General features: G+C 53.9%; 1 protein-coding gene across 7 annotated transcripts in view; it reads right to left on the bottom strand.

Annotated features, from left to right (window-relative positions):
• CHD4 (chromodomain helicase DNA binding protein 4) overlaps positions 1–5010 on the bottom strand; it is a 28742-nt gene extending 23732 nt beyond the window's left edge. For 4 of the 7 annotated variants that reach the window (XM_040642086.1, XM_040642088.1, XM_040642085.1 and 1 more), the window contains exons 1-3: positions 4856–5010; positions 3810–3987; positions 110–231 (exon numbers count right to left, since the gene is read on the bottom strand). In XM_040642086.1, coding sequence (XP_040498020.1) covers positions 110–231; positions 3810–3909 — 222 coding nt within the window. In that variant the 5' untranslated portion in view covers positions 3910–3987; positions 4856–5010. The remainder of the gene's footprint in view (positions 1–109; positions 232–3809; positions 3988–4855) is intronic. The other 3 variants (XM_040642087.1, XM_040642083.1, XM_040642081.1) reach the window with 1 other exon arrangement.
• Positions 5011–11635: the final 6625 nt, after the last annotated feature.

Raw genomic sequence — 11635 nt, forward strand, 5'->3', positions numbered from 1 at the left:
CCCAGGACCTGGCCCACCACTCTAGAAGAAACAAATGCCCCCCACCCCGCAACCGTTCTCATCAGAGCTTCTTCTTCTTATTCCCCAAAACACCCAGTCACCCACTCACCTCCTTTTTTTGGCGCTTGCTCTTAGGGATCTTAGGGTCCCGAGGTTTCTTAGGCTTTTTCTTCTTCTTGAGCTTTGGAGTTTCTGCTTCTGACAAATCCTCTTCTGGGTCCTCTTCATTTTCTACATATATTTGGCAGAGAGAGGCAGGTAGAGAAAAGATCAATAGCAAAAGGTTAGAGCCTAATCCAGAGGCTTTAGACTTTATTCCCCCACCTCTTGTCCCAGATTCCACTGAAGAGAACTGCTATACTCTCCACAGAAGGAAGCCGATACTCAGGACAAAAACAGACAAAGAGAGAGCTGTATATACCCGAAATAGGCCTGTCAGGCCAGACCAGGCCCACCTCGGGCAGCTGTCCAGACCCCTGCCTCCTTTCCCTCATCCCTAACAGGAGTCCTCTATATGTTCACCAGCGCAGCTGAAGCAAGCTGCTTAGAATTAATCAAATAAGAGAAATAGGTCTAGCCCTCCTCTAACTGTCCACCAAATATCCTACAAAACCAGGGGATGAAAATGAAAGGTCCTACTCATAAGGCAAAAACGACAGAATACATCTTCACCACATTCCCAGAACGGTATCAGTCCAGGGGTCCCAGAAACCACACCCTTCACTACCCACTTTGGGTCATCACTGCTTAAAACCACGAGAATCCTCAAGCCCCAGGTTCAGTTGTCAGCCCAGTATCACACCCACTCCCAAACATAATTTCCTTTCCCCATCTCCAGCTCCACTGTTCCTCCCCAGCTTCTCCTGGGTCAGTAGCCTCTTCTCCCCAGGGGCCCAAATCAGCCCAGCTGTCACCATCTCCTCCACACTCCCCCCCATCCTCCTCCCATCTGGCTCCACCTCCTCTCCTGGCTGGGAGCACACACAAAGCCGGGGGTAATACTGAGAGCTCCTGGGCAGGGATAGGTGGGAAGGGGCACAGAGGGGGAGGAGAAGGCCAGGACATGCAGCTTCCTTTGTAACTAACACACATTCACACCACCTCCCTCCTCCCTCCTCTCTCTCCTTCTTCCTAAGCCACCCCCGCCCAGGGAGGGGGGGAGTGGAGAAGGGAGTGGAGAGAAGGAGGGAGTGCCTCACCCACTGAGGAGAGGGAAAATGGCTCCTGACCGCAGAAGCCAGCCCAGGGCACCCAGCTGCCAACATAGGACAGGAAGTAGCAGGGGAGGGGGGGGGGTTGAGAGAGGTAGCCGAGGAAAGACTACCCTCACAAAGACTTCCCAAATTACTACCTGGCCCCAGGTCCACATGCCCCTTCTCCTAACACCTATTCTGGGATGACATAGTTCTCAAGAGACCACTCTAATGTGTCCTAGGCAAGGAAACCCAAGACAAACATGAAGGGTAATACAAGAGGCACTGGGTTACTCCCTCAATCATAGTTATTCTTCCAATCATCAGAACTTAGATTTAACAAAGGCTCAGTGGAGCTATGGTCAGAGCTATACAACCTTGTCAAATTTTTGATATCCAAAAGATATACCTTAAGGAACAGGGGTCCACAAGAAGTCTCTACAACTCAGTTTCCTCCTCACCACCTACCTTTCCAAGAGTCCAAGCCATAGGTCCTAAACCACCTCTCACAGATTAGAAGTAGCCACCTATTCAACATATGGGAGTGCTGTCTACACCAAGAGAAAAGGAGTAGCACCTGGACAGTGCTGGACAACAATATGCTTCCTTCAATCCTACACATGCTCCTAGCCCCTGACCCCAGAACTAGCCCTAAACTGCCTCTGGCTCCGCCCTTCCTGAGCAAGGCAGATACTAGAGAACATGAGACATTAAGCTTGACAAAGCACCATCAGCCTCCCCCGACTCAGCCCAGGATCAGGCCAGGCATAAGAAAGCCCCTCCCATTCCCTTGGAAATGGAACACCACCAGCCTGGATCTCACCATAAAGAACCATTTTCTTAAGGCTTCTCCCCAGCAATCTCCATGTCGTCCCCCTCACTAATAAGTTACATTTCTCTCGGTTCCTCATCTTCCTCACCTCCAGAAAAGCTGGATACAAGGACAAACCCATACAGGTGAAGGGCACACCCATCCACACATAAGACCCCCAAACTTCTCAGGCAGATAATGTGCTGAGACAACATGCGGCAAAGTGGCTAAGACATAAAAGAAGATTTGGGAAAGGGGCAGGAATGGGGTGTGGCAAGTGGAAAAACTGGGTCATGCTACAGCTTGGGGCAGAGTTCACCCTGGGAGCCTGCACAGCTCCCAATCAACACGGGGGCAGCCCCAGACCAAGGGGCCAATGGGAAGCCAAGATGTGGAACCAACATTGGCTGGATAGCACTACTACTTCTCTGGCCCCTCACAGAAAGGATCAGATCATATTACCAATACCACCACCCCACCCCCATCTTGGGCAACAGCACAGAAATTTGCCACCTTGGCCTACACAGTGATGAGACTCAAGCCTAAGTTTCTTATCCCAACAGCTGAAGACTCAGTAACAAGACTGACCCCTCTCTTAAGTGGCCTCAGTTTCAAACGAAGACTTCCAACTTAGAAAATGCCAAATGCAGAAACATCTTTCCCAGACTACCTCAACTTGCTGCTAGAGCTAAGGAGAGAGAAGGCAGAAATGAAAGATGTTTGATGGGAAACAAAAACAGGACCAGCAAGCCCCGGAATTAAAGGAAAAATAAATATAAGCAGAGAAGATTAAAAAAAATGGCATAAAAAAAAAGCTCAAAAAAGGTCAAGGAAACAAGTAGGTGACTTAGCTAAGGGCTCTTTAAAAGGAAAGACAAATGAGAGAGAGACATCCACTTAGATGCATGACATCAATCACCATCTGAGAAGAGACAAGGGCTACTCCAATCAGGCAGGGTGATTATAACCATACGGGTTTGGCCAGTCCAAGGAGCCACCCCCAAACACAGACAGAACAACCCCCAACACACCTACACAAACACTTCATGCCACCAGCCCAAACCCTAGGCTCCCTGCACGGAGGCAGAAGCCTCTAGGAAAAAAGCCTATATTATGTCCACTTGCCACGGGAAGGGGGGGTGCCCAGAGTGTCACCTCAGTTCTTTTGCCCCTCCCTAGTATATCCTTCAGGCTGTGACATCCTACCCCTAGCCCCCATCACTTCCCCACTTGAAACATTCCAGCAATCGGCCTGGCTAAAAGCGCTTTACATCCCGGCTGAGGAGCGCAATTCAAACTTCACACAGTTGAGACAGCACAGAAAACCGGTAACTGATCAGAAGCTAAAAATAATCAGATAGAGAGTAACCAGCACTCCCTCTCTCCTTTCCACAGCAGCAACCACAGGATCCTGCTAACACAGATGACCGCCTGGTCTCCAACATGCAATCCTCAACACCCACCCCCTCCAACCCCACCCGGCCTCCAGGGGTCCCAGCCACCTGCATTCTTCCATGGACCCACAGAAGGTAAAGTCGACCAACCCGGCGAGCTACCTCAACCGGGAACTGCATAGCATTCCTGAAGACAGTGCAGCAAGCTTGCATCTCGGTCCCAGAGTCCAGGAGGCACATGGCTTCCACCCCCTCCCACAAGAGCTCCGCAGAAGGGAACCACTCCCTTCGGGTGCCCTCCACCTCAGACTCCGCACAGAGAGAGAGAGAAACTCAACCCTGCCTCACCAGAGTCGCTAGGGAGGGCCCAAATGCCTCCTTCCTGCCCTGGGCCCTTGGGGAAGATGTTACCTGGGTGGGGTGGGGGCAGGCTGTTGTTCAAAAGTGCATCCATATCTTCCTCCTCGCTGCCCGCCGAGCAGGGGGACGGGGAGCCCAAGCCCGACGCCATCCCCTTCCGCTCCCGGCCAGGGAATTGGCCCAGCTGCTCCTGCCTGCGGCCTGGGGCCCTCTACACTGGCCCGAGTCACTGTGCGGGGGAGGGGGGGAAGAAAGAGAGAACAGTCAGTGACGCGCACTGTCCCCCTCCCCCACACCCACCCGCTCTTTCCGCCCACCACCACCAGCGGCCCCCCCACCCCAGCCACCCTAGCAGGGCACCCGAACCACTCAGGCTGAACTTAGTTCCACACTCCTCGAGGGCAGCCCGGAAGCCGGCTCCCCAACCGGAGCCCCCCAGATGAGCGGGAGCGACGCCCCCGAGGGCAGGCTGGTGCAGGCGTGGGGAGGGGGAGAAACCAGGCTGGACCGAGCAGGGTGTGACGGGGGGGAGGGGGGTCCGAGTAGCCGCGGCGCGGGGGGGCCGGGGGAGGCGGCAGGCGGCGAGGCGCTCGGGGACACAAGGTCACTTGGGGGTGGGGGGGCGCCTCCCTGCGCCTGGGGAGGGGCCAGTCCCCAGACAGGGCAGCTCTCCAAAGGCTGTCCTCTGGGACAACTCAGGTTCCCCCGAGGAGCTGCGGGGCCGAGGGGGCGTGGAGGCTCGGGCGCTCTAGGGGGCTGGAGGCTGGGACGCGGGGGGCGAGGGAGCGCCCACCGGGCAGGGGGCCGGGCCACGTGTCCCGGGGGGCAAGTGAGCAAAGGGCGAGGGGGCGGGCGCCGGGCATTGTGGGAGACCAAGCCCGAGGTGGGAGTCGCGGGGAGCAAGACTCGGGCCGGCTTAGGGTGGGGGTGGGGTGGGGGAGGCCGCCCTGCAGGCAAGGGAAGGAAGGGTCTGCTCCACTGGGTAGGGGGCGGTCCGCGAGTCCGGGACGTCTGAGGAAGGGGTGGGTGGAGGGATGAGCCTGGGGGCTGGTCGGGCTGAGAGGGGCGTCTCTTTGGGAACCCCGCGCTCTCCTCACCCCGGAGCCGCCGCAGGTCGCGCTGGGTCCGGCCCGGTGTCACTCCCGCTCCGGCTCCTCCTCGCCGCGGCCGAAGGGGGGAAAATGGCTCCGGCTCCGGCGTCGCCTCTTAAAGGGCCCGAAACACCGGCCGGGAAATCCCACCGCACAGGCCCCGCCCCCCCACGGACAGCCCATAATAACCTCAACCAACTCCAACCCCCCCTCCACTACCGCCACCCTCCTCCTTAGGTCTCCCGGGCAACCCCCGCCCCCTCGTCGCTCAGGCAACCATTGGCCACGCCCCCTTCGAGCGCGCGCGCGCGTGTCACCCGGGCAACCACCCACCTCCTGGCCATCCCATAATACACACGGACACCCCCCCCACCACCACCCCCCCCACACACACACTCCATACACCTATATGCCAAGGCTGTTGACATCTCATGATATTGCAGACCTTTTGCAACTAACCCTTTCCCCACCTCAGACATCCCATAATAGCCATCCTTTGCCAACTTCTTCACTGTTGGCCCTAATGCTAACATCCCATAATAATTCGTCACCTCTCCTTCCCCATGGCCATCCCATAATAAGCACCCCTCCCAGCACTTCAGCCTCACAGCCCATAATACTCATCCCCATCCCCCACAGACATCCCATAATAACCACTCTTCATCCACCCCCAGTTTGATATCCCATAATAGTCAGAAACTTCCCCCCCCCCACATTACAACAACGGACACTTCGGCCTCCTCCCACACACATCCCGTAATAATCAGTTTCCCACTTTCTATACTGACATCCCATAATAACCAACCCCCTAGCCCGAGCTGCCCTCAGCCCCTGCAGGCTGGGGTCTAGATCCTCAACACCACCCTCAGCCTTCATACGTTCATTCTAACTCCACAGCCCGTTAATAGCCACTTCTCCTCTGTCAAAGAGATATCCCATAATGATCGGCAGCCCTACTGTCACCCTACAGATGGACATCTAATCTCCTTTCCTCTAACGCTGGAAAGATATCCCATAATTTTACTCCCCCACCCACACCCTGATATCCCATAATAATGTCAAGGAGCCGGTGGTCCACAAGACATAGTATAATACTCCCAGCACAACCCAGTGTCACATCCCATAATGTTTCATCTCCAGCCACCACCCCATACCTTTCCAGCCAGGCATCCCATAATATTCATATTCAAACCTCCCCACCTCCACAGGCTGTCAGTCTATTCTAACACCCAGAGCCACAAGGGTGAAGCAGGCTACCCACACTGCCGTGTGCCCGCCCCGACTTGTACACACCTTTATCCCTTTCTGGGCCAAAGCAGTATCCTGGCATAAAGCCTCTGATGTCTAGGACAAGCCCTACCTTCCCTCATCCCATCATTTCCAGACACTCAGGAACTGAGAGTCAACCTAGGGCCCCACCCAATCCCACCAAAATCCAGTTATTCTCCAGATGCTTACCTCTAGCTCTTCAGTTTTGAGTAAGGCCAACCAAATACCATGCTGGCCAGATGAGCCATTTACATAAAGTTTAATTCAGCCACAGCATCCCATAATAATTATAAACGCCTATCTTTAGAAAGGAGTCTTTAGACTATTTCTCAACATTTCAGCAGTCCTTCTCCCACGTCACCCTGCCTCCCCAGGTCAGGTGGTCCAACAGGCCTGGGCCACTCCCATGGATGGACATCCCACCAAGATGTGAAGTGAGAATCCTGTTATATATATGCCAAGAACCAAGACCCGCTCTCCCCCTCCTCACTGCTACCACTGTTCATTCAACAGATGTTGCCCGAGTACCTGGTAAAGCACCAAGCTGGGCACCACAGGGAATGCAAGGACCACAGGTGCCTCCCTTCAAGAAGCATAAACAACCCATCAAACTATGAGACAAGATAGAATGCGTGGTGTCAAGGGAACACTGATGAGTGCTATTTCCCAATTTCCTGTTACAGAGAATAAAACAAATGCCAACTGGTCTCAGGAGAGATCAGATCCCAGTAGAGGTTCTTGACAGTCCTTCTAGAGGCTAGAAGGTATTCCAAAAGGATTTACGATATAGATGGGTGGTCAAGATATCTCCTATCTGTTCCCTACCGCACTAAGGGATTTTGATTGGAAAGCAATGTCCATCTATCCAGTGTTTCTAGTATAGAAATCTTATAATATCATCATGTGCCTCCTTCTTGAGAGATTCTTAACGTGCCAGAATTGTTATCCTCATTCTTGAACACCAAATTCTGCTTACCCTCAATGTCCTGTATTTTTTAACCACTTTCTTGTTTATATCCTGAAGTCTCATACTTCCAAATGCCCCCATTCGCATCTTGTTGGGGTCCCATTCTCCATCCAAAAAAACCCTTTGATGTATAATATTCACCATCTTCCCTCATCCCAGGTACAAGTCCTCCTTCATTCAATTATGCTACAAGATAGCCTTCAAACGTATTCCCTCCCCTTCCCAGACTGGGCCTATCTTGCAGGTACCTTGGGGACCCAGTCCTAGAAAGTCTAAAAGCCCAATCTTAAGACCTGTTAGCCCTCAGAGAGCCTGATCCCATAAACCTGTCACTTTTCCCTCTTCATGATCCCTGGAGAACCAGGATCCAACTGAAAGCCAATGTCCCAGCACCACTGCCTCGCTGCCTCCAACCCCCAAGGCAGAGCTAATGTCTTTCTTTGCTCTCATGTGCCTTTTGCATACAAATCCAAGGCCATGGCTGTGGGACAGGTTGGAGAGAAACTGGCACGTCCTCCTCCTTCCTGATCAGAAGTGAGTAGGATGACCCTCACAGCGTCTCTGCACTGTTCTTCTGATACCACTTTCCTAGAAAGAGGGCCCGGCCAGAGGACTCTGCCCTCCACTGGGAACCCAGGGCAGGAGATGGGGTGAGGAGAAATAAATTCAAGAGAGGTAAGAGCTTGCTTCAAGAAGTTACCATCCCTTTGCTTCCAAGCAGAACACCAGTGATGCTGATACGTCTTTTCACGAACTCCTACCTGACTTAACTCCCTGGACCACCCTTTTGCCACATCCCTGTAGCATGCAGGCTGTTTCCCCCATTCTGCAAGGCTGCCATAGTCTTCCTCATTCAATTCTCATGACATCAAGATTAGGCCCATTCATTTGTGTAAACCCTCCCTCATGACTGTTCTGAGTACTAAGGATGGACCTTGTACTCCTCACTTAGGGGAGAGGAGGCAGCTCTTTTAAGATACCATAATGTGGGTATACCTTCTTTCAACAAGATTCTCCTTGGCATGTAGAGCTGCTAGATACCTATTGTGCCCTCCTCTCTCCTCTTTTCTCCAGGGAATCCAGCCTGCCTCTGGGCCTCAAATTCCCTTCTGTAATATCTCCATCTGTCCCATAGCCTTTTCTTCATATATACATGTATATATATGTATATGTATATATATATATACATATACACATATATATATACACACACACCCCATTACTACAGTGATTTGTACTATAAACCAGGAAGAGAGTTTTATAACTAGGTAGTCACAGCTTTGTGCCTGTGACTATAAACACGGATCACTTTTGTCCCCCATAGCCCTCTGCCCCTAGCCCTGCAAGTTCTACCCACTTATCCCCTTCCTTTTCTTACTCCCCATCTCTCCCTCCTCCCACCACAAGGAGAATATTAGAATCCCTTCCTCTCTTCTTGAGTTCCAGGGAGGGCTAGGATGTGTGTGTTTATGTATTGCTTTTGTGGTCCTTATGCTTCTTTGCTCCCCCACTCCCTACTCTGGCCCCATGCTACCCTTCCAGATAAATTACAAATAAACCACTAGCATGATTGGCCCACAGAGACTAAGGGTGGGATAATCTCCTGATTAATGCACCCAGGGGGACAGTCTCTCTAGCCGGTTACCTTAGAGTTCTGTTTCCATCCCATGGTACAGAAGAACCTAGAATAACACCCAGAGTGGGTTGTCCATGGAGTTTTCAGCACATGCTCTCTCTACATCTCTAGCTTCCGTGAGCGTCAGAAACTCTGCATATAAGAGGTCTAAGGGACCAGTGTTCTCCTGCCTTGTCAGAAGAAAGGCTTTGGAAAGACAACATAGGGAAGAAAAGCCACAGTGACAGTGCATTGTGATGGACAGACAGGATGCAGGTCGTGCAGGGTTTGGGGGGGCGGGTGACAGGCCAGGCATTTGTCCTTCAGGAGCCAACCAAGCCTCTGTTCCCTGGGTGTGACTGCAAGGTTGCAAAGTCCCCCTGGCCCAACCACCTACCTGAGCTGTGGTCCCAAGGCTCAAATCCAAGAAGGCAAAGGGGAAGGAGAGTATTGGGTACTGTGGTCACCCAGCAGCACTACTCCCTTTGGTGTGCCACACAGCCAGAACCCAGGCCCTGGACACAGCAACCCTGCAGGTGACAAGCTGCAAAAGGACCCAGGTGTCCAGGGTTCAGATTTGACCAGCTCTAGCCTGCCCCAGGGGCCCCTTCAAACAGCTGTCACAGAAGAACCTCTCCAGCCAGTTACTCTTGCCAGGCCTCAGGTCTGACTCCAGGGCTCACCCCACCCTCCCCAGCTCCTTTCCCTCCCTCTTCCTTCCTTTCCTTCCTCACCATCCGCCCCCCCCACCAACCTCCCCAAAGCTTCACCTACCCAGGACGGCCCCACCCAGCTGTGCAGGGCACATCCCATAATAATCCTCCTTGCTAGCCCCCACCCCACCCCCAAAAAAGAGAGGCGGCCATCCCATAATAGCCACCCACAAGAGACATTCCGCGGTGACCGCCCCCTCCCTGCAGAGCTGCCGGGAGCAGCCATCCCATAATAGCTGGCCGCCTGTTTTACTGGTTACGGCTGTGGAGGGAGCTGGAGAGGAAATGGAGGGGAGGGGGGAGGGGAAGAAGATCAAGGGCCCCCACTTTGTGGAGGGAGAAGGGGGAGGAGAGTGGCCCAAGGAGATTGGGAGCCAAGGGGACGCCCTGCAGGTGGGAGGTATGGTCCACTGGCCACTACAACCCTGCTTTAGGGCTTTCTCTCCATTCCCCAGGGGCTGCCTTTCCCCTTGAGCACCCTGGAGGTGTCTGCTAGTTAGGAGAGATGCCTAGGATGGGTTGAGGTGCTCAAAGTGTGTGCGTGGGGGGGGTGTGGATTTCAGGTGTTCCCCTTGGGCCGTCTGAGAGAGAAGGCAGACCTTACAGAGGACGGCAAGAGAGTAAGGGGTGGGGGGGTTGGAGAAGAGCTCCTCAGGCCCTCCCCATTCTGCACCACCATCCCATAATAATCCCCCCAGCCCCACTCCCCCTCCCACACACGACATCCCATAATATCTTCTGGAGAAGCAGTCCCCGCAGTAGGTACAAAGAGCTATCCCATAATATGCTCCCCCACCCCCACTCGCCACCCCCCCAACTTGGCCCCCCCTCAGTCACATGCAGCCGGTGCCATCCCCCGCTGCTCCCCCCTCTGGCCACCGAAGGCCTTGCCAGCCCATAATACTCTTGCCTCTGGTCGCAGGAGGCCTCCAGCCCATAATATTCCCTTCCACCACCACCCCCCCCTTCCCGCCCCGCACCCCTTCCTCCCGCCTCCAGTTGGATCCGGGCCTCACCAGCCCATAATATTCCCCAGTCTCCTAAGGCTGTTCCAGCCCATAATACTCTCCCTGTCTCTTAAGGCCTCTCCATCCCATAATACTGCCAGACGCCTGACCTGTGGGCCAAACCCCAGCCAGTTCCACACATCGAGGCTGTGTCAGCGCCGCTGGTCTCCCTCCCTGTCCCTCCCTCCTCCCTCCTCAGCGCTTTCCCTCCCAGGCTCTCTCCCGCCCTCCTGCCCTAGGCCCCTCTCCCAGCCCCACCCTGTGCCTGCCCGGGCCCTTACTTCCCCTCCAGCCTCCTCTCTTGCCCTTTCTCCTTTGCTTGGTTCTTCATCCCATGCCCTCTCTCCTCTCCCTTTCAGGCACTTTTCTACCCACTCCTCTGTCTGTGGGATGGACATTAGGCCTAGTGGGGAGAGAGTGCCCCCAGAGGGCAACAGGCCAGTCACTGCCCCTGAAAACTGTCTACTTGACCTAGCACCATGGAAACTTGCCCAGCCTGCCTCGCTCACCCATCCCCTGGCCCTGGTTCTGATTGCTGGCAGAGCTGTCTGGGTGAGGATTCACCTTGAAGCCCTTGCTATCTTCCACAAACACTCCCCTTGGGCATCACAAACAGACTTTACCAGTAGCATCTCCTCCCCACACTCTTGTTGAAAAGAGAGCTCCCCCTTTTGGGATTTCTCTCAGGTGCCTTTCCAAGGCGATCTCATTGACCTCACAGCAACCCAACAAGTAGATACTATGATCCCCATTTCACAGAGGAGAAAACAGAGGTTCAGAGAGTTGAAGTAACTTGCTAAAGTCACATTGCCAAGAAGTGACAGAGCTGAAATTAGTACCCGCTCAGGTTGGTTCTGAGAGACATTGGGATTCCCCAAGGCCCATGTGAGAAACTTCACTTTTCAGGGCTATCTCCTCTGGAAAGGATATAGCATGGTGAGAGCTACCCAGCCTCCCTCTGTCTCCAGGGTCTCCTGAAAGAATGAAGAAGGCAGGCCTGTGGTGTGAGATTAACCTCCCCCTCCCCATTTCCTCCATGGGACCCCAGGGGGCAACCTGTGGGAATTTCCCTCAAGATAGTTCAGGGCTAAGAGAGAAGCATCCCTGCCCCCTTAGGACCCCTTACTTTGGCCCTGGTTCTCCAGAATTGGTTTTATTTCAAGACCAAGGATTGTTACTCTTCCCCCGGCTACTCCCACCATGTGGAGGGACCAT

The sequence above is a fragment of the Ursus maritimus genome, unplaced genomic scaffold, assembly GCF_017311325.1.
Source record: "Ursus maritimus isolate PB19 unplaced genomic scaffold, ASM1731132v1 scaffold_26, whole genome shotgun sequence".
NCBI classification, from domain to species: domain Eukaryota; kingdom Metazoa; phylum Chordata; class Mammalia; order Carnivora; family Ursidae; genus Ursus; species Ursus maritimus.